General features: G+C 43.5%; 1 protein-coding gene across 2 annotated transcripts in view; it reads right to left on the bottom strand.

Moving 5' to 3' along the window:
- The window catches only part of PPP4R3A (protein phosphatase 4 regulatory subunit 3A), a 309,259-nt gene that overhangs the window by 209,181 nt on the left and 76,551 nt on the right, over positions 1-23,527 (bottom strand). For both annotated transcript variants that reach the window (XM_086937643.1, XM_086937644.1), the window contains exon 2: positions 10,153-10,208. In XM_086937643.1, the coding sequence (XP_086793769.1) occupies positions 10,153-10,208 (56 nt within the window). The remainder of the gene's footprint in view (positions 1-10,152; positions 10,209-23,527) is intronic.

Here is a 23,527-nt window from a genome sequence, read left to right as displayed (position 1 = left end):
TTTAGGATTACTCCATCACTTTTGGTCTCAGTGGATGCTCATAGAGGTGCGCTGCCCCTCGACAGGGCCTCAGCGGAGAGCCCACTGGCTTGCCTGGTCTACGGTTTGGCTGAAAGGCACCTACACTGACCTCCCTCTTGAGATCATTTGCGGCTCACAGGTGGTGCTCAATGGACCCTGAGCTGAATACTCTGATTGACTTCTTTGGCCTCACAATGTGGTTCTCGTCATGGGGAAACGGACAGAAACTATCAAAAAAGACCATTGAGCTCTCCTGGGATGACCCACAGAGCAGTCAGTTAAACACTTCGGCATTGTGCACCAAAACACCTGCTGACTTTCACTCTATGTTCACAACAATCCAGTCCACTCTATCCAATAGACGGGAAAATCTATTCCCTGATTTATCGAGTGGACCGCATGTCTGAACGCCTGGATAGGCACACAGAGAGAATCGACATGGGAGAGTGTTGTATATTGGACTCTGAGGATGCCCAACGCCAAATGGAAGCGAAACAGGAGAAAATGGACAAAGCCATGGCAGCCATGCTAGCAAAGTAAGAGGACCTTGAGGCATGCTCACGCCGTAACAACCTAAGCTTTATGGGAGTAGGGGAGTCGACCAACACGGGCAATATGGAGCGCTATGTGGAGTCGTTGCTGATTTCGCTCCTCGGCAGAGACACCTTTTCAGAGGTGTTCATAGTGGAGAGGGCTCATAGGTCAATTGCGCCTCAACCTGCACCGGGAGCGAGACCAAGACCGATAACTGCAAGACTCCTAAATTATCAAGATCGGGAAGTAGCGCCTCGAAAGGCTCGAGAGAGGAGGTGGACATTTCCTTCTATCCAGACTTCACCTCACAAGTGCAAGAGGCACAGAAGACATTTGTGGAGGTAAAAAAGAAACTCTGTGAAAGTAACGTCCCATACGCGATGCTTTATCCAGCAGGGCTGCGGGTGACAGATGACGGCAGGAACAATATCTTCGAAGATCCAAAAGAGATAACTTAGTTCCTCCGCTCGAAAGCTACTCACCCCTCATCGGAAATCACCTAGAGGTGCACAAGAAGACTAGGGGGACACCTCAGATGTTGAGTAACATTGGTCTTCCCTCCCCGATGCAGGCTATATGTAAAAAGGCACTACATGAAGACCCCTGAGACACTGTTACCGAACTCAGATATGTACGGTGTTCAGTAGGCTGAGACTCAAAACCACTATATGGACATGTGATAACTGGCACTTTTTCACAGTACAGGGAACGGTGTTTCAACGTTGGGAATTCTATCCTGATGTAGGGCTTTATGCCTCTTCCTACCTTTTATGGTCAAGTTGACATACAATATATTTGTAACCCCGAAGGATGGGCTGGACGTCCACCCATGGTCTTGGTTGGCCCCGGGATTCGGCTGGCAGCTATCGTCCCCGAGTGTGGATCACATTTATTTACTTTTGAGCATGGGTTTGGGGGTGGGGGCGGGGGGAATATTGTTCTATGTTTCATGGGTATATCTTCGCCTTGTTGGGGGTGGCGATGTGGGGGGGGGGGGGGGTGGAATTGGAAAGTTTAGTAAAACGATCAGTTCAGACAAAACAACTATTGTATATCAAATGATTTGTACATGCACAATTTGCTGCCTAATGGATCCAGTCACTTGCACTGACAACGGCTGTAGGCGATAGAGACACGAGGAAATCAACACTTCTGACATGGAGTGTGCGAGAGCTGAACAATCCTCAGAAGATCAGGAAAGTCCTTGCATATTTAGACAGACATGCGGTGGACGTAGCCTGCCTTCAAGAAACTCACCTTACTCGCAACACGGACTTTAGAATCGGGGGTAGATGGGCCACCTACACCCACCTCCTCATACTCCTCTTACGCCAGGGGGGGTGCTCCACAATGCTCTACTCACATTCAGATGACTACGGTAGATATATCACTGTACAGGGTGACTTTGGTGGTACGATCGTAACTATATTTCCATGGCGCCTTCAGCCAAGTACACTGCAAGATCAGGTCTTTAATTTCAATCTACGACAAGCTATCATTGAATTCTTTGAGCATAATGCACCGTAGAGAGCGCTAAGGTTCTATGGGAGGCATTCAAGGTGACTATCCGCGGATTCTGTATCGGTAAACACGCCGGTATTCTTAAGGATATTCATAGATAGCTCTCTATGGTAGAGGCAGACATTAAACGGTTGGAATCCACTTATGCGTCTACTTTATATCCCAAGGTTCTGGCTGACATAAGAGGCAAAATAGATACATATCATAAATTTGCAGACAGCGAACAGCAGTACATCTCGAAGAAATACTCGGTGCAAGCATATGGGGAGGGTGGTAGACCTGGGAGAGTGCTCTCTAGCAAAATTCGTCCTACGCCCCCAGCATCATAGTTAACTAAGATTGTAGACTTCCAGGCCATGGCATGATACGACACACCCTCGATTTCGCAGTGTTTCCAGGATTACTATGCTAAGCTCTATACAGCAGGCACTACCCCAGAACCCACCGAACTGAATCAGTACTTTGATGATATTGCATTGGTATGGCTATCTGATACCCATGACAAATATTTCAGTCATCATATAACTGAGGATGAGTTCTGCCAAGCCATAAATTCCATTCCTAACAATAAAGCACTGGGCATAGATGGTCTCCCTGCCAAGTTTTATACAATACAAAGATCTGCTATTGCCACATTTGGCGAGCAGGTATGAGTTCATATGAGGATGGTGTGCTCCCCCGTCCATATAAGAGGAGGTACTGATCATCCTCCTTAAACCTGACAAGGACCGGACCCACTGTGAGTCCTATGGCCCCCTTTCACTCATTACCATGGACGCTAAGATTTTAGCCAAAATCATAACCCTTCGACTGCAACCTCTGCTGCAGAAGCTAGTCCTGCTAGACCAGATGGGATTTTTATCCAGTCCCGCTCCAGCACGCAAAACCAAGGTACCATATTCACCATGTTCCACCACATAAACCCAGAACTACCGGCCACTGCGGCCTTAATAGACGCTGCAAAAGCATTTGATTCTGTAGAATGGCCTTATATGTTCTATGTTCTTAGACAAATGGGATTCCCGGAACCCTATCTGAAATGGATAGCACTATTATATATGGCGCCCTGTGCAAGGCTGAGAATTAATGGCATTATATCTGCTTCCTTTAGCATCCATAGAGGAATGAGACGGGGATGCCCTCTGTCACCCTTACTTTTCACATTGGCACTGGAACCATTGGCCTGTAAGATACGCCAGAGACATGCAGAGTCTGCGCTGCAGTTCCAGCTACGCCCTGTTAGCATAGCATTCTATGCAGACATGGTTTTATACACTAGGTACCCGGACGCTAATCTAAACGAGCTCATTCAGGAACGTAATACATTTCCATACTTCTCGGGGCTGTGTATTAACTGGGACAAGTCGGTGCTCATCACACTCACTCCTGTGACGACCAAGCCATCCCTCGAGCTGTATAGGTAAGATTATTAATAAGTATAATAAAGAAATCAATAAAATATAGATTTATGCTTTTAAAAACAGCGTGATCCAGGCAGGGACAGATTTAGACTTTCACACTCACCAGTTTTTATAAAGAGCGTGGCAGCCAGATTTGGTCTGGGAGAAATAAGTCTAAGATTTTAATCAGTCTTTTAATATTCAGGGCTATGCCAGACCACATGCATCCAATTTATCACTTTACATAGAACCAACTCCAAATTCTAGTTATGGTGTGCAGTCTACCATTCTTGGTCTACAAACATGCAAAACTAGACACATGAAATAACAAGCATTTGCAATGCAATAGGTCTCACATTAGGAAAGTTTGAGCTATTGGTATTGTAAATGACACTTTTTATTCATGTGTTGGTTTTGAAAATAGCGAAATTAATAGCTTTGTCATTTACAATGCCAATAGTTATAACTTTTCCAAATGTGACACCTATAGCCTTTGTAATGCAATATGTGTTGTATTTACGTGACTTAGATGTATTGATATTACAAATAACAATTGATTTTGATTTTTTAAAATAATGAATACTTAAATAAAAGTTATTTTAATTCATAATGGCAATATCTTAAACTTTTGTAAATAACTATTGTGAAGATTATGTTCAGTGTATTTTATTGTGACGAAAATCCAAGAACAGAAGTGAAATATAAAAATGTATTTGTGACATTTGTAATAAAGCTCGAAACATTGAGAGAACATATTTGAACCAGTTGTTGAATGGCTGCACAGATTGATGCTGTGGTGGCGCCGAGGGATGCTGTGGTGGCGACGAGGGATGCTGTGGTGGCGACGAGGGATGCTGCGGTGGCGACGAGGGATGCTGCGGTGGCGACGAGTGATGCTGCGGTGGCGACGAGTGATGCTGCGGTGGCGACGAGTGATGCTGCGGTGGCGACGAGTGATGCTGCGGTGGCGACGAGTGATGCTGCGGTGGCGACGAGTGATGCTGCGGTGGCGACGAGTGATGCTGCGGTGGCGACGAGTGATGCTGCGGTGGCGACGAGTGATGCTGCGGTGGCGACGAGTGATGCTGCGGTGGCGACGAGTGATGCTGTGGTGGCGACGAGTGATGCTGTAGTGGCGACGAGTGATGCTGTGGTGACGAGAGATGCTGTGATAGCTACGAGTGATGCTGTGGTAGCTCATAGTGATGCTGTGGTAGCGCATAGTGATGCTGTGGTAGCGCATAGTGATGTTGTGGTGCCCCTGAGTGATGCTGTGGTGGTGCTGAGTGATGCTGTGGTGATGCGATAGACACATACATAAAAATGTTGTCATTTACAATGCCAATAGCTCTAACTTTGGCAAAGGCGAGACCGTTGCATTGTAAATGCTTGTTGCCGTTTCTACTGGTCACAGTTTTCTTCTTTTTATATGTTCCGGATTTCATTCTTCTTTCTAGCCATCTCTCTCACACTCTCAGCATCGTAGCCAGTGTATTGTGGGCCACACTGTAAGGAAGTAAATGGGCCCCACGGCTACTACTTGATTGAAGGGTTCAGTGCGCTGCTTAAGACTCTGAGTCTTGGTGACACTGCACCTGCTGCACTAATTGAAGCTACGCCACTGCACTCTTTCATTCTCTTTGTCTCATCATGTCTCCTTTTAGTCCTCATTTACTGTTGACTTCCCACCCCTGACCTCTGTTATGGTTTTCCTTTTCTTTTTATGAACTTTTTTTTCTGCAGACAAACAAACTCATAAATAATTATAAGTGTCAACACCACTGCCCCTTAAGCTGTGAAAGTGGTGAGTTCACAACGTCACTGATTCACACTATTGCGCAACATCCCAATCTCGTCACACTATGCATCATAAGCACATCTGTCTCACCATTTTAAGTTCATCACACTATGGCCACCTGTGACGTAAGCAAATCTGCCCTAGTGCTCAGATGAGTCAAAAGCCTAGTGACAAGAAGAGGGCGAAAAGAAACGGAAAAGAGGGCGAAAAGAAACGGGAAAGAGGGCGAAATGAAGCGGAAAAGAAACGGGAAAGAGGGGTGAAATTAATTCGCAGCCCCGGAACGCTTAAGTCCTGTAGTCGTCGCCTCTGGGGTGGGCTAAGGTCTGTGAGAAGCGGCATTTGCGAGGAGACAGATCCGAAGCCCACTTGAGCTGCCTTGTAGCGGGTACTGCCGCCGCCTCATCACAAATGCAGGTTCAAGGCCGCCATGAATGCCCGGCTCGCTGAGCCCTCTCCCGTCCCCCAAGGAGGAACTTACGGAGACAATGATCGTATTTGACAGCTGCAATTACATGGCAGGCTGATTATTAGGAACCTGTTAATTGTGAACGCCATCATTGCTGCTGTATTTGGTTTCTCCCGCGGAGGGTCCAGTGTCAGGGGGCGGGTACGGAGCGTGCCCTCGGGCCCAGCTGGCAGGTGGTCCAGTCACGGAGCGCCCCCCGGGAGACAGTGTGCACTGCTCTTTTCACACGAGCGCGCGACGGAGCGTGAAACTGTAAGGCAGGCACCCGCGCACACACCAGTGAACTGGAGCCTGCTGTGCCACCTGTAGCCCATGGCTTCCCTGCGCAGCTCCAGCGATACGGAGAGAAAGGGGGTGGGGCAGCGGCACCGCCGGAGCGAGCACCCTTCCTGGCCTCGTCACAGAGGGCGTCCTCTGCTGTAAGTCCGCCTGAGAACATTCGGTGCCCTCTCTTGACTTCCGACACGGCTGCCAAGTATACCAAATTGTTGGTGGGCCCAGTTCATGCGAACAGTTATGGCGAGGTGATGAGCGTGCCCCGCAGTAAGACTTTACTCACAAGCACCATGGTCCACGGAAAAAACCTCACTAGAATGAACTCGCTTTAACTTAACAACACATAGCAATTTGTGTATTCATATGGTGTAGCGCATGCCAAACCAATGCTGTACGCCTAAGCTTGCCATTCCTGGAACTCAAAAAGCAGGGACAAAGAAAAACAGGGGGGGAATAATTGGTGTAGGTTCATCCTCTACAGTCATGTGAGAAAAAAAACATAGCAATGTGTAACATGCATGCCGTTAAACAGGGCGCTAAGTGCCGGGTCCTGCCGATGCTCAGCACTGGCATGTCTAAAACCAGGATACCGAACTTCCGAGGCGTGGAACGCAGGCGAGAGAGGCGGGCTCTACTTCGATAGGCAGGAGCCTGCGAAGTTCCGGCAGATTCCCCGCCTCTGTAGCAGGGTAGCGGTGACGTAGCTCGTCAGGAGCGCGGCACCTTGGAGGGAGCCCACAAGCAAGCAGGGATTCCAGGAGAAGGAAGCAGGGATTCCAGGAGTGATGCGGTTCTCAGTAGAGAGCAGGAAATGCATAACGGTGCGAGGAAGCAAGAAGAGCCCGGTGAGTGGGGGGGGGGGGATGTAACTGTTTATGTGTGCGTGTGTAGCTGTGCGTGTGTAGCTGTGCATGTGTATGTATATGGGCGGCTGTGTGTCTGTTAGCTGTGCATGTGTGTATATGTGTGTCTGTGTGCGTGTGTCCCGATGCATTGTGCCTGCGTGGGTGTATGTGTGTGTGCGCATGCATGAGTGTGGCTGTGTGTGATTGAGAGAGGCTGGGAATGTGAGACAGGAGATGTGCACGGCGCTGGGCTGGGCGCGCGCGCCCACGAGGAGAAATCTGAGAAATCTCCGCGCGTGCCCATCTCCTGTCTCAGATTCCCAGGAGATGGGCAACAATAGTTGTCGAGCTAGACGCATGCTTCGCATGCGTACTCTAGCTCGACCTAAAAAATTACTCATTAAAAAACACTGGTAAAATGGGTGCCACTAAAAAGCCCTGCCCTTGTTTTGTTGACGTTTGAATACTCTGGATCAAGAAAGATAGACTATCCAACCATTTATGTTGCCAATACTGTGGAGCAATGTAACAGGATGCATGTTTTTTTTTTTTCGCCAGTAGCAATAAACTTTATCCCATAATTTTAAAGTATTCCGTTGTATCACACAAAGAACTTTATTTTTTGTGCTGAAGGTCCTGGAAAAAAAATCTTTCAGTTTATTCCCGTTGATCTGTAAAAAACAGTGATAACAACACTTGTGTTCTCAAAGCCGAAATGTGGTGTATTTGGGTGTTCATAAACGTGTGATAAAGAAACTGCAGGTATTACAAAATGCGGCAGCAAGATTGCTACTCAAAATCCCCAAATTTAACCCCGTAGCTCATTCACTGCTGCATCTCCATTGGCTTCCTGTGAAAAAATAATCTTTTTTAAGGCTATGTGTATAGTATATAAGGCCCTACACCAGACTGGCCCTAAGCACTTTCAGGATCTGTTCTCCAGGTATAGGCTAAGCAGGAATCTCAGATCCAGTTACTCCAGATGTGTCATCTTTCCCAGATCAAATAAAGCAAGATGGGGAGGTAGGGCTTTTTCCATAGGGGCAGGAAAATGTTGGAACTCGTTACCTTTTAAGCTGCGTGGTCAACCTTCTCTGATGCAATTTAGGAAGCAGCTGAAGATGTTGCTATTTACGAAAGCTGTTGATTAGTCTTGCTGTTACAATCTATTGTGTTTCAATTTCAGACCGGTTTCTGATGTTCTGCTTATAGCGCTAAGACACCGAAGGGTAATAGCTCGCTTTTAAAGAAAATCTTTTCATTCATTCATTGTCTAATGAGGTCATTTTTTAGTTATTTCTTAAAGTGAATTGAATTATTTATTTTGTACTGGAATGTATTTTTTTGTTTGAATTATGTTTGTATTGTCCAACTTTTTTATGTATTGTATTGATATAGTATTGCTTGTTTTGGTATAGTCTTAATGCATGCACTTTTTAATTTATTGTACTAACGACTTATTGTTTCTTATACTATTAGTGTAATTTGTGGATACACTAAAAAGAAAAGAAAATAAATATTCTGGATCAATGATTGAATTAAAGGGATGCTTCTAATCTCTCCACACTGTTCAACCGAAGGACTATGAGAGGTACTGGAAGCAGGCTGAGGTTTGTAGAGTGATTTAATAACACCATAAAAGAGACATTCCCTTCATTACTGATGCCCACACAACACATTGTTTTGAGTTGTCTAAAAGTACTTGGTGGAAAACTGGATTGTAATTTCTTTCAATTGAAATCTCGGCCTACTGTAAGAACTACTACATATATCACAAGTGAGTTCCCTATCCCTCACCCCTTTCCCTTAAAAAGCCTAAATCAGGGCACCTGTTCATAATAAACAATGAGACTGATGTCGTAAGGCTAAACAACAGACGGAGAATAACAATTTGTAGTAGTCTTATGTCATAAACTACTTGTTTTCATTCCTCTACTGTAGTGGTCTCTTCCCTACTGCTCAGCCAGGATGAATGCTAAAATGTGTGATGACGTCATAGAATGCTTGGGTGTTTGCTTGTGTGTGGAGTGTCAGTTGGTGGATGCAGGCTGAGCAGCGGGGAGCCTACTCATGGTTGGGCTACGCTTTATCTACTTATCTTCTACTACTCATCTACCTGGAACCAAGCTTGAATAAAGTTACCTTGTTTATACACCGGGTCTATGGATCTTCCATTTGTGACATCTTACTTTAAGACACTGGATTTCAATGATTTTAGCCACATTTGATTTAAATGATATTACCCAATGATGAAGAGTTGACAAAATGTCCCCAAATTTGTGTTCAAAACAATTTCTTACCAAATTAATGATCAGATGGGCATGTTTGATCATTCCTGGAAAACTCGCTAAAAGAGTCCAACAGGAAAACAATATGTAATTTGCAACAGTACTGTCAGGCAGTGGATTTATTATCTATGTATTCTTTCATCCAAGTTAGAAAGGCCAAATCATTTCATAAGTGTGCATGCTCAGTAGGGATGGCTATTTGTCTTCCTTAGTGGTGGGTGGTGTGGCTACTGATGACACTGCCTACTAGGTTTGACGATGATCTGATACCTACGGCCCAGTGCAGAATAAAATTGGGAGAGATAAGTGACTGGTCTACTGATTCCACATACTCTCCCTTCCTTGCTGTATATTGTTTCAAATGGGAAACGGAGTATTTAAGGCATGTACACTATATTACATGTACATCATATTATCAGCCTTTTTCATTTCCCAGTTGCTCACTTTATAAACTTTTCATATTTCTTTATTAAGATCTGGATGTTACTCTGAAATTCACAATTTGGAACTACTTTTAGCCATCTCACCTTTACTAGTATCCAATAATATTCTGTCAAAACTCAGCAAGACGTATAACCAAGTACTTGCTAGTACCAAAAACATTTCTTTAAATATTTTAGTGAAGCTTTTAGTTTTCAGAAACTAAAAAGGAGGGTAAGCCCATAATTTTCAAGGGATAGCGACTTCTGCTATAGTCGGTCATGTTTTCAATATGTGACTCCACACAAAGAGAACAAGAACCACAGTTTTGATGCAGCATATCTAGAGCCATATCTAGAGCTGTCCATTTTAACACAACAATGTCCGAATAGGCTCCATCAAATTCAGAATAGGTTGGATACCCAGCTATCTTCAGTGTTCAATTAAAAACTTCAAAAATCTAATATAGTGTGAGCAACTGTTCCATCCCCCAATGACTAATAGGTCAATATTCAATAACAATAGTCTATAATTACTGCAAGAATACATTAACTAGAAAAATAAGTGTTCAAATGCTTACTTGTTGCTTCTGGTATGCAGTGTTGGCATTAATTTTTGACTCCAAAAGAAGAGAACCTGAAAGGAAAAAAAAACTCTTACATATAAATATCTTTTTAGGGCAATAATACACTTCAGTTGTGGGTAACAGTTCTCAAATACCAATTTTCAAATGCGTCTCAGCTAAATTTATAACACCAGACAATGTTCACTTTTGTCTTGAATAAAACTAAAAGAGACAACTTAAGAACTTCATAAGAACTCAATTTTGTGTTACAATTCTACGCTACCGCTACAATACTACAGACATCTCAGAATCTGTAAACTAGTGGTTCTTATCCTGTGGTCCGGGAACCGCTGGGGGTCAGCAAAGCCTACTCAGGACTGCACAGAAAATTAATTAATAGATTAATAAAGAAGTAAAAAATGTAAATGTTGAATTTGACAACTTTCTGTAATTACTAAGGAGTTTGAATTTTGAAGCCACCATAACCCCAGACAATTTCTGCATCAGGAGATTAGACAGAACCAACAAAAAAGGTGGTGGAATAGCACTTATTCACCGCAACAAATACACAGTCAGAACAGAAACAATCCCCATTAAGAGCTGCAAAGCCTTTACTTTTACAATCTCAATCTCTAATTCTCACTCCTTTAAAAGGCATCTTACTATACCACCCTCCTAGACCACAAGCAGAATTCCTATAATCATTAGACCTCCTGGCAGAACTTTCAGCAGGAGAAGCCAACTTTACCATCTTAGGTGACTTCAACTTCCACCTTGAAGCCCACATCGAGCATGACACCTCAGCCTTACTATCAGAAACCAAATTAATAGGACTCTCCCAACTAGTAGCTATGCCCATTCATTCAGCCGGACACAAAGTTGATGGACTTTTACAAAACAATAAACAAATCTCTCTAAAAAAAACTCCCCTTAGCCTGGACTGACCACCCTGCGGTCCTCTAACATTAACACCGAAATTATTACCCCCAACTACGTTAGTCCCCTTCTCCCCAACCAGATCAAAGCCTGGAGCAGCATCTCCCCATAAGTCCTAAAAGCGCACCTGCTCTTCACTCATCAAAACCTACCGGATGACCCTGATCTGTCAGCAACGCACTACTTACAATGGCTCCACACTGCCTTCGACACCTTGGTACCACTAAAAAATACATCTAAAAACAGAAAGAGTCCTTCTGCCCCCTGGTTCTCGGAGGCACTAAGACTAGAAAAACAAAGATGTAGAAACCTAGAACGACACTGGTGCCGAAATTATGATCTCACTATGAAAACACGGTACAAGGAAGCAATCACCAAATACAAACATCTTCTAATTACAGAAAATAGCAAATACTACCTTAACCAAATTGAAACAGCGCAAGACTCTGTGAAACAGCTGTTCCGGGTCGTCAAACTCTCAGGACCAGAAATCAATCCGCCCATAACCCCCACGCAAACTTTCTGCAATTCTCTAACCACCTCCTTTCAGGAAAGTCACCCATATCTACTCCAATTTTTCAACCAACACCTCGACTAATAACCAACTTATTAGATCCAATGTAGAATCACACTCCACCAACTTCTCAGCTTTTCACTCCAACAATTACCCCCACCCCCCTCCCCACCCCCCCACCTTTGCTGCATTTAGCCAGGTCACTACAGATTACATTGTAAATCTGGCTCCCTCAACGACCCATGACCCCCTATCACAATAAAACGTATGCCGGCTATCATAGGTCCCGAACTGGCCAACATTTTTAATTCAATGTTCATGACAGGAATCTACCCTTCCATCTGGAAAGAAACCATTATCAAACCACTGCTTAAGAAACACAACCTTAACCCCACTGCGACCAAGAATAACAGACCTATTGCTTGCCTCCCTTTCCCCGCAAAGATCTTTGAGAAAGTGATGAATACTCGAGCTAGCCCTCTATATTGACAACAACAACTTCTTAGATGATACCCAATTCAGCTTCAGGAAAGGCCATGGAACAGAAACCACCCTGATCAAGACATCTGACGAAATCAGGATGCCGCTTGACAAGGGAGGTGCCGCGATCCTGGTGCTGCTGGATGTTTCGGCAGCATTTGACACGGTCGATCACTCTACCTTAATGGACCGTGTCTCAGCCACAGGTATCAAAGATAAAGCCAAGGCACTTCTAACATCCTTCTTGTCCAACCGCACTCCACTCGTAAAGCTAGGCAAGTTCAACTCCCCTCTGTTCTCTCTGCCATGCGGGGTCCCTCAAGGATCCTCGCTAAGTCCGACCCTGTTCAATATATAAGTGTCGGACCTGGCCAGGATCATTGAGTCCCACAATCTGCGACTAACTTCTTACGGCGATGACACTCCGATTGTGCTAGAGACCCACAGCAATGGCGGGATAGTCTCGGCTAACTTTCAAGAGGAAATGCTTGCTATCAACTACTTGATGGCAAACAACTGTCTCAAACTAAACTCCGAAAAGACTGAGGTGATGATCTTCGGTAATCTCTCCCCAAGCTGGTCTCTTTCCTGGTGGCCAGTAGAATTAGGTCCACCTCCGTCCCCTGTAATGGAAGTCAGAAACTTAGGAGTCATGTTTGACAACAAACTATCTTTTATTCATCACGTCAACTCCGTCGTCTCCTCATCCTTTTTCAACATCAAGATGATTAAAAAAAACTCCTACCGTTCCTTCCTCCTAACGCAGGTAGGACTCCCATCAGCACACTGATTATATCCAAGCTTGATTATTGCAACAGTCTACTTATTAACGCTCATGAAAGAGTCCTACATAAACTGCAGATGGTGCAAAATGCGGCAGCTAGTATTCTCTCAGGCACCCCTAAGTTCAAACCTATCTCCAAGGTACTCCGACAACTTCACTGGCTGCCTTTTCAGAGCAGACCAAAGTTCAAGGCCCTCTGCATTGCCTACAAGGCAAACCGCAACACAGGACCTGAATTCCTCAAGAGAAGACTTTGTTCCTATAGGCCAACAAGATCCTTACAATCCTCAGCAGCTCATTTGCTGACTGTTCCCAGAACCAAAAAGGTCTCCTGGGGTGACAGAAGATCTACTGTCGCCACCGCCAAACTTTGGAACACACTTCCCCTTCCTATTAAAACCACCCCTACTCTGTTTTCCTTCCGTAAACAATTAAAAACGTGGCTGTTCAATCAATAAACCTTCCCTCCCCTAGCCTTTCCCAACTCAGCTGTCCACAGCGCCGAGACACTCAGGGTATTTGCGCGCTTAACAAATTGCTTAAATAAATAAATTAATAAATAAGATAAAACTTAAGATGGTATCCTTAGATTGATTCTCTGGAGCAGAGCAAGTGCATCAAACAAAATATAGTATGGACGATGAGTGGCCTCATTTGAATTTAGAGAGGCGCCAACCTTCCCATTAAAATTTATATTTTTTATATTTGTTTGTGATTTGAATAAAATGGTTTTGCTGTTCAAATCATTGATAATGCTTAGGCCGTGGTCCCTGGTCTCCAGTAATGAACACAGTGGTGCAGGGCTCGAAAATTCCACTCGACCGCTCGCATAGTCGAGCTAAATTTAACAAGGTTGAGCTGTTTTTAGGTCCTACTCGCCCTTTCTGGCGAGTAGGAAAACAAACCAACTTTTGTCCTCCGTCTGTGAAAACGGAAAAAATGTGACAAGATAAGATTTAAAGGCATTTTTATTGCTCACAAAGTTAATGAGCAATAAAGATGCCTTTACATCTTGTTATCTTGTCACATTTGCTCCGCTTTCAGAGACGGAGGTCAAGTAGGTTGCGGTTAGGTCGAGGACATTTTTTAACGTAGTAGTCCTGCAGGACTAGTACCATTTTTTTGATTTTTCGAGCCCTGTGGTGTTCCCCGGATTCCAATCATAATTCAGCGGGGGTCTCCAGGTTCCAGTAATAACAGAGTGTGGTCCACAAAAGTCACATGGTTAAGAACCAGTGCGCCAAATAATCCCACACACACAAAGCATCCATCAGTCAACACCCTTCTCCTCCATACATCCGTGCATGCACTGGCAGATTAGCAGAGTTAACAACTTCGGGAGGGAAACACTGGTAACATTAAATGCATTTTCAAGGAAAGTCGAATTTGATCAACAGTTTCTGAAATTACTGAAACACAAGGGACCAACTTATTTGAAGACCAGGATTACATGTGGTAAACAATAATACAATGTCAAGACTTCAATTAAAATAAACAAAAAAGCATGTTAAATGAGGAATATTACCACTTCAGAAAAGACCCTAAATAAAATGTAAAATTATCCGAATTATTGGCTGACTTTTTTAATGCTTGTTTAATGGTCCCAAAACAGTCTTAGCCTTCTCAAAAAAAAAACCAAGCTTACTTTTTTAAATTAATGTACAATTGGTTGGAGGATTAAGCATGTATAGCAATAGTCAGGGCATGTGCCAGTGGCTGCCCAAAACTAAGAAAGTCGTTGGATCTAGGAATAAGTACTGGCAAAGCAAGTTGGTCTGGATTCAACGTGACAATGCATGTAAAGGCATGCACCAGTAAACACCGGTTTATAACGGTATGCTTTAGCCAATTAATGATTAAAGCAAGAGAAGCCGTAACTAGAAAGGTCCCCCAAATCACTCTTGCCTGTTAGAAATAGCAGCAGAAGACCAACCTTCCACTCCTCAGCCATTTTGTCCTTAGTCATTAATGCTATTGCTAAAGAATTTTCTAGGACCAACATACATGAATACTTTTTAAACAGTGTTGAGCGCCTCTTCACATCAAAATGAAGGTGGAATCGTAACGGGAGCAGTCAATAGAAAGTCGTTTATTGAATTAGATAAGAGAATAAAGAAGCAACCATAATGGAAAACCACAGCCTCTCGCAACCATCCTGTCAGGCCGTCCTCACTTCTGCTGTCCATCCTATTTACCTCACAAAGCCCAACATTACACAGCCTAGGAGAGGACAGAATGGAACACCACACAGGCCATAGCAGCATTGCTTACTTTATATTTTTTTTCTTATAAGTGTACAGGAAAAAATACCTTTGTAAATAACAAAATGAGCAAACTGTTCTTTAAAAGTGTACAACTTTATTTCATTGTCATCTTTTGTCCCAAGAAGCAGTTTGTCGCGCTGGTAAAGCAGGTTCGGAACTGAGCAGTCTCTTTGGGTAACAAGCATTGGCAAAGCCATTAGATTCCACCTACGTGAGATCTATTGGCTTTGTCATTTTTTTTTTACTTGCTGCATGAGCTGCTGGGAGACCTGGCTTAAAGAAAAAGAAAGTGCTGACGCAGTCAATTTTTTGTCTTTCACAAGAGCACACAGTACAGTACGCCTGCCACTTAACCAATTGCATTAAAGGGAGGTGTATTATATAGTATTAATTGTTAAAGTGCTCTTGTATATAGTATGTATTGTTCTCCTTATCAGAATCTAGTTTAGTATTGGAAGTTAGAACTTTCACATGTTCATTCAATGTTCTACCTTTATTAATCCGTACATGGAATGTTTAAGGCAGATGCTACGCTCTCTTGGAGAGTTAACTTGATGTCCTGTGGGTTGGCAATAAAGAATGAAGACACAACTATAACGCTTCCTGTGTCTGTACTTTAAGATACTACCGAATTCTGGCGACCAATTGGGATCGTGAATGCCAACCCCGGACTCACAGCATTTTGAATACTTATGCGACCGAATGACTACAGAAATCATCATTACAAGTTTGCTTTACTGAACATTTGCGAAGCGAAGATTTGTGAAGTTTGCTTTACTGCTGGAGGTTTGCAAAGTGAGTGTCTACGTGTTTCTTTGCTGCCTACAAGTTGGGTAAAACATTTTTTTTCTTTTCTTATCAAATTCTACTTACTCAATTGCTGTTGCTACAGTGCCTTTGCTTGCATCTTTCAAAACTGCCTCGAACTCCCCGCCATCCTCCAACATCCACAGCTCCGCTCCTCCTTGAGCGTTCCGAAATCTTCTTTCTTCCATTTGCGGACAATTGGCGCACACGTATAGTATTCTGGGATACCTTCGCGGGTCACGCTGCGTGACCTCTACATGCCGCCATTTTGTTTCGTGAGTTTCGGGCATTTCTCGTCACTTAGCAACGTTTCTGCTAACATCACGTCAATTTCCACATACAAGTACTTCATCATTAGCGGATCGTGTTCTCTGCATTTAATCTATTCATAAATTGCATTATCCTGCAACTACGGAATACTGGTTGGTTTAATTTATAATTTTTGCATGTGTCTTTGACAACAAGGAGAGAAGTTCAAAAAGCACCACTTCTTTTCCTAACGTTATTAACAACTTAGAAGTGGGTATTAATTTGAACACTCCCAAAGAGTTACTCACCAATCCTGGTGGGCCTGTGGTCAAATGGACAGATTGGAAGGAGTATTTACTTAATTATATTGCCACATTAGAAGATAAGAGTGGAATTCTTTCGCCTAACAGAAATAAAAGAATTCTCATGCACTGTCTTGGCCCTGAAGGTTTAAGAGTTTACAACCAAAAGCAGAAAGAGCAGGAGATGTTGATATTTTTAAGTCTGCAATTCTAGACTTGGATAATCATTTTTCTCCTATTGTGTGCGTAGCCATTTCCAGACGCACATTTTACAAAAGAAAGCAACAGCTGAATGAATCCATAGAGGATTTACATTTCTGGTTTAAAAGCTCTTGCAATTTCTTGCAAATTTGGAATACTTCATGACGACATGATAAGAGATCAACTAGTTGTTTGTCAAAAAAATAAAAGTATCCAAGACAAGCTTTGGATTGAAGGAGATTCATTCCTTAAAGATATTACTCCTCTTATTTAAAAAGCTGAACTTTCCAAAAGAAGTGCAAAGACCATCTCTGCCAGTACAGAAAAAATGTCTGTCAGTTTAGTTTCATCCAAGTCTAAAGGAAAATCTAACTTTATTGTTTCAGTAGAAAAACGCTCTGTCAACCGCAAGTTATCTGACAAAGTCACAACAAGATCTCACAGAAATGCTTATAGTTTTGCATGTTATAGATGTGGCAGCACTAACCATAATGCTGGTTCAGACAAATGTTATGCTAGATCTACAAAATGTCTTAATTGTGGAATTGTAGGCCATTTGGCAAAAGTTTGTAGAAGAAAAAAAGAAGCAATGTAACCAAGTTGCCTGCCTCACTGAAAATTCAGATTCTTCCGATATGGAGTCGCAGGATTCTGAAGGATCTCATTTTGGGTTCCACCTCCATTTCCAATATGAAAAGCGTTGTTCTTAATATCACTGATACTGATAAAAGCAAACCTTTGTGTATTATCAATTTTGGAGGTATTCATTTACAGGTGGCTGCTGATTCTGGATCCACTTTCACAATCCTTGCTCGTTATGTTTGGGATGACAAGTTTGTGAGTGTTTTAAGTCCACATTTAGAGCCAACGGATAACAATCGTGAAAGCTTTACAGGTGAAAAGATAAATATGTTAGGTTATTGTTTACTTAATTTTCAATTTAAAGGGAGACAAGCATTATGTAAACTTTATATAGCATTTGATGGTCCCTATGTCTTGGGATGGAAGGACCAGAGAAACAGACGAGGCGGTGGCTTATGGACAGAAAAAAACTGACTGTTGGGAGCAAAACAACCAATCAAAGACAGTTGGAGGAGGCTACTGGGGAGATAAGCAACAGAGGGAATAGCAGTGACAGGGTCGGGAAGAATCTATGGACAGGGCAAGCAAAGGGAGGCGAGAGGGGGCAAGCAGCAACAGGAGGGAGGGGGAAAGGGCAAACAGCAATGAATTTGGGCGAGGTGGGGAGTGGGTAGAGACAGCTGGAATGGAAGAAGAAAGGTCCTCAAAGCAAAGCACGTCCTGCCCGTTGGATCCCAGCAGCTCACCGATTGCTGACTGGAATCCTCACCGACTGTGTAGCGTGTGTGCCAAATCAAATAACAAATGAATAGGGATTGCCACCAACCGCCACAGTGTTGTCAGAACCTGTGACTAACTATAAGCCCATTTTGGGACGGTCCTGCCACCCTATAATATTTCTGCCCTTAACCACCACAAACTTTAGTGTCCGTCTCTCTACCCAGACAAGAAAAGTTGGACTTGAAGTAGCCAAGCATATCAATATCCTTCTCCGTAAACACCTTGGGATTAACATCTGTGGGAAACAAGGTGCAATTAGTAGCACAAAATATGTGAAATGTGGTATCTCTCAGAAAGGTGATGGGTGATCCGGAATCAGCATGGACCATAAGAGAGACATTATCAATACGAGCTTCACATGTAGGGCCTTCAACAGGCGTGGATTGATCGGTACACTCTAATGGGAGAACATTGCTTAACGATTCCACACATATCCACACTCCCAATCGTCACAGGTTGTTTAACACCCCATCACACACTTTGAAAGCGACAAAATGTTTTACACAGCAAACATCTCTTGCCAGCTGCGGGACAGCCAGGGAAATTACTGAGGTGATTTTTTGACCCTTACATATAGCAACAGCCAAAAATCTTCTTGCCAATGTTTCTAAATAGCGTTCTTTTTGAGTTAAGAGCACGCACACAGATTCAGAATAATCATAATTAGGGACTGCTACGTTGATACCAGGCCCAGGATGAAGCATTTTGGAGGAAATCAGCGATCTCTCGATGCTCGTGGCTAAGTCAACAACTTCCTGCAAGGTTGGAATCCTGCAACTTAGTCCCTCCTGAACATTCCTCGCATAACAGTTAAACACTAACTGGTGACAAACACAAGTGTCTAGGTTAGGAAAAAATGTGCAAGTTGTAGTTAGCACTTTAATGGCTAACACATACTCCTCCACGTTCCCCTCTGGTTGTTGTTTACACTTGCAGAAACTATGGCATTCAAGCATGAGGTTAGGCTCATCTGAGAATTGTTTTGGCAGCCTTGCAATAGCCTCCAGAAAAACATTCCACCAACAAATATCCAGATGGTGGTGGCACAGGTGTAAACTGTCAAAAACTTGAGCTGCGCAACCAATGCTACCAAATAATGTGGCAAATTTGCACGCAGGACTGTACCCTTTGGCGTCTATTCAACAAGTTGATTTTTATACAACCTAAACCACTGAATCCATTTTAGTAGTAGTTTCCCAGGATGAGCTAGAAAAGGAAGTGGCTGCGTAATATGCTGCGTAACGGGTAAAACAAAACAGCCTTTAAAATAACAAATTTAAAAGAAAACAGTACAAATAAGCAGCCCTAACTGTTCACAGTAACTCAAAAATAGAGGTAAATACCCGGTTCAAATAAATTGAGGTCACAATAATGCCAGAAATATACCTTAATTGTGGACCAGTACTTGACTGAGAACTCCAGATAATCGATAATATGACCAGGAATTAGCATTACATTGAGAATGCTGCATCTCTACGAAGTAGAAATATGAACGAATATGTCCGCCACATAAAAACGCGACGATGTCACAGCATCTGTGGTAAACTCGGATGTGAAAGCCCAATTTAAGATAGCCAATCAGGAGAACAGTAAGAGAGGCTTTAGTGCTGCTTTTGGCCGCCATAAGTGTGGCAGGGTATGCTCAGACGTGAGTCCCTTGCTCACTTTGCCACTGGATTCAAGCAAGCCGGGCTGAAGACGTCTGGAATGCCAGAAACCGGTCCTCGGAAGCTTGTTTCCGGTCCAGGGAAGACATGGCTTGGCAGTTTGGGCTGGACTGTTCCCATGAGGCACAGGGTCAGACTGATTTGCATATAGCCATGTCTGAACTGGGGTGGCAGAGTGGGCTAAAGAACGGTGAATGATTAAACCCAGATCTTTTGACTGGGTGCGAGTGTTTGATTGATTCAGATGCTCCGTCCATCACCACCCCCTTTTGTACTGCTTTTGGCCGCCATAAGTGTGGCAGGGTATGCTCAGACGTGAGTCCCTTGCTCACTTTGCCACTGGATTCAAGCAAGCCGGGCTGAAGACGGCTGGAATGCCAGAAACCGGTCCTCGGAAGCCTGTTTCCGGTCCAGGGAAGACATGGCTTGGCAGTTCGGGCTGGACTGTTCCCATGAGGCACATGGTCAGACTGATTTGCATATAGCCATGTCTGAACTGGGGTGGCAGAGTGGGCTAAAGAACGGTGAATGATTAAACCCAGATCTTTTGACTGGGTGTGAGTATTTGATTTATTTAGATGCTCCGTCCATCACCACCCCCTTTTGTACTGCGTTTGGCAAGTGTGTGAGACAATCCAATAACCCACATCTGGCATACACCCGAGCCACATCCCAAAAATACCTTATTACAAGCCCAAAGGAAGTCTTGTTTAGAGGGCCACAGGGCACAGCCTAAGGCGGCAGTGAAAATCCTCAAAGGCACCCTCCGGCAAAGAGCAGCAGCGTGCTAAATTAGAGCAAAAAAAAACCAAATCCCAAAACGTCAACAATATGGTAATGGAAGAACAAAGGTCCACAAAGCAAAGCCTGTTTGAGCACAGTTTATTTCCAGGTAGCAAAGGCCCACGACACGTCCTGCCAGTATGGATTCCAACTGCTTACTGATCACAGCCTGGAATCTCCACTGACTGTTCCTGCAGCCCGTGTACCAAATTAAATCAACAATGCACACGTATATATGTGTGCACGGAATGCATAATAACATAGAACAATGCATTTACCACAACAGCCTACAAAACGATGCACTCTGATGGAGTGTCACACTCCCCAAAACATTTATAAGTACCTCTGTAGGTAGAGACAGGAAGCAGTACTTAGTTCATGCTTCATGGCAGGAACGTACACAAAGTCTCATGAGGAAGGCGGCACTGTCCAATAAGACCCAAGGAAACAAGAGCGACATGGGAGCCACCCAATGGTAAGTAATGGGCAGGTTTCAAGTCAGTTTTAAGATTGTTTTTCAGTACAAGAGATTTTGCAAGCACTGTGCAGGCGAAACCTAAAATGCAGCTGCACCCAGATGATACTAGGTGGAACAGACACCAGCTGACCCGTTGGCTACAGCAAAGCTAGGTAATCGCCCCATCCAGAAAGCATCAGACACAGAAAACAGGCAGGACGCAGCCTGTTTGAATGCTACGGTGGATGCCTGTCCACTCCACAACACGCTACAACACTCAACACTATTACATTCAACACCACTCCGCTGCATGGCACTCTCCTCTATGCCACAAATGTTTAGCCAAGCTAAACAGCAGCCATGCTGGTTTACAACAAGGCTAAAACACATTGTCAAAGCCACTAGCTCTTGCATAGGCGAGACCTACTGGCTTTGCCACTGCTTGTTATCAGCCATTTAACTTCTGCCCACTTTAAATATATACTTAGCAGACACTCTGCTTTTAATTTGGTTTGTGCACACAGTTTTTGTGCCTCCAAAACATTTTCCTTGACGCCAACACAAGCATTTCTACAGGTGAACTGGTTATGAAATAGCAGAAGTGGGGAGACATTTTTTTAAATTACAGCTCTACACTGCAAGATGTGAACCAGGAGGAACTAACTCCTGCAAGGAAGGAAAATAAACGCTACCACACACTTTATTAGAAGGGGAATCGCAGGAGAATTGTGTCTAGGAACACTTTCCAAAGGCATCAGCTCTGCAATTCTGCAAAGAGATGGGGGGTAACCACCGAAAAATTGGCAGACGTGGAGGCAAACCTCGCTCGGTTTATTGTCTCTAATGCCTACTGGCCACAAAATTGATCTATTTCAGGAAATAATTGTGAAAGAAATTAATCAACTGGCCAAAGAAGATTGACTGGAAGGAAAAGTAATAGGACTATTAAAGAATGGCAGGCAATAAGGGATCTACAAGACGACCAGCAAATTATTATTAAGGCCTCTGATAAAGATGGCAATATAGTGATTCAAGATAGATCTAGGTATACACTAGTAGCAGAAAAACAACTCAAATAGAACAGCATTATACCAAACTAGAAAAGAATCCAACTAATGATGTCTCCATTGAATACCATCATAAATTAGATGGGCAGAGCTGGATTTGATTGACGAGGAAGAATATAGATTTGAAGCCAGACTCTCCATTTACACCAACTATCTACTCTCTTCCTAAGATGCATAAAAATATCAAAACTCCACCGGGGGCTGGGGGGCAATCTTTAACTCTATAAGTTCTATACTGAAAAATACTTCAAGATTTCTTAAAGCTGTTCCCTTTCAATATGCAACAGCGCTCCTTTTGAACTTGAGGGATTCAACTGACTTTTTAAACAAAATCCAGGACATACCCTGGAAGGATAATTACCTAACAGCAACCACAGATGTGGTATCGCTGTACGCATCAATCCAAAATGGATGGCCTAAATGTATGTAGATATTTTCTTTCTTAAAGCCAGATCTGTGAGCTATATGGAACATTCTAATATGCAATTCGAGATGCTTGAATTCCACATAAATCCCATTTTTTTTCTTTTTTTTTTTACCTATTATTCAATCAATCATCATCAATTCATTATTTCATCATGTCATTGATACACAATTTAAAAAAATAAATCCATGTAAATTCAGCTTAAAATTATCACTTTCTGCTGATACATATCCTTATATATTTACAACAGAGTCTAGCTCCTACACTCATTATGGTATACGAAGCACAGCATAAATCTTAGCATCGTTATGAATGTCCGTTCCCGTTAATCCAGCATTAATACAGCTCTATTCCCATCCTTCCAATCTTTCATCCTCTCTAGCGGGATCCTCCTAGCTTTTAGTTAAGGGAACAATACTCATAGCCATTCCAAGCTAGTTACTCTCCAGCCTCTGTTTACATTCTATAACTGGAGCCCAAATAAGCTTCCCTAGCTGCTTTGCTTTGCGTCCTTTTTTTAGGTCTCATAGAGAGACCTAATGCCGCCCATCCACAAAGCTGACTTTTATGATGAGGATTTTCAACAGTTCACGTGAATCCCAATCACGTGACCTGCTCTCAAGCACGAGCCTTCCCCCTGCCAGCAACCTTTCTCCCTTCACAGCCATCTGTTCCTCTCTCCCCGCCCCCGCCGTCACTTATTCACGGCCGCAGGCCGTCCTAATTGCTTTTTTTTTCCAGCCTGGTTACTTCAAAGGGTTTCATTTCGCGGCCGATTTTCGTTTCTAATGCTGCCGCTAATGCTTGTTTTGTATGCTTTACCAGTGTTTTGTTAATTATTTGGGTTCTATAAATAGTGTCATGTCTTAAAACACACAAACATATATATAGTGGAATTCATTGTAGAACGATCACAGCCTCCCGTCCTCTCCCCCCCTGTCCCTCCTCCTTGATGCGGCCACCCCACCCCACCCCACCCGTTCCTTTCCCATCCCACATCAAAGATTTCCTAATTGCAGTGGGGCCATGGGGACAAGCTCCAGTGATTTCCCCTGGTTCCCCAGTAAACACGCACCGGCCCTGCCCTGGTGTT

The sequence above is a fragment of the Lissotriton vulgaris genome, chromosome 9 (genome assembly GCF_964263255.1).
Source record: "Lissotriton vulgaris chromosome 9, aLisVul1.2, whole genome shotgun sequence".
NCBI classification, from domain to species: domain Eukaryota; kingdom Metazoa; phylum Chordata; class Amphibia; order Caudata; family Salamandridae; genus Lissotriton; species Lissotriton vulgaris.
This window is presented reverse-complemented; position numbering and strand designations above follow the sequence as displayed.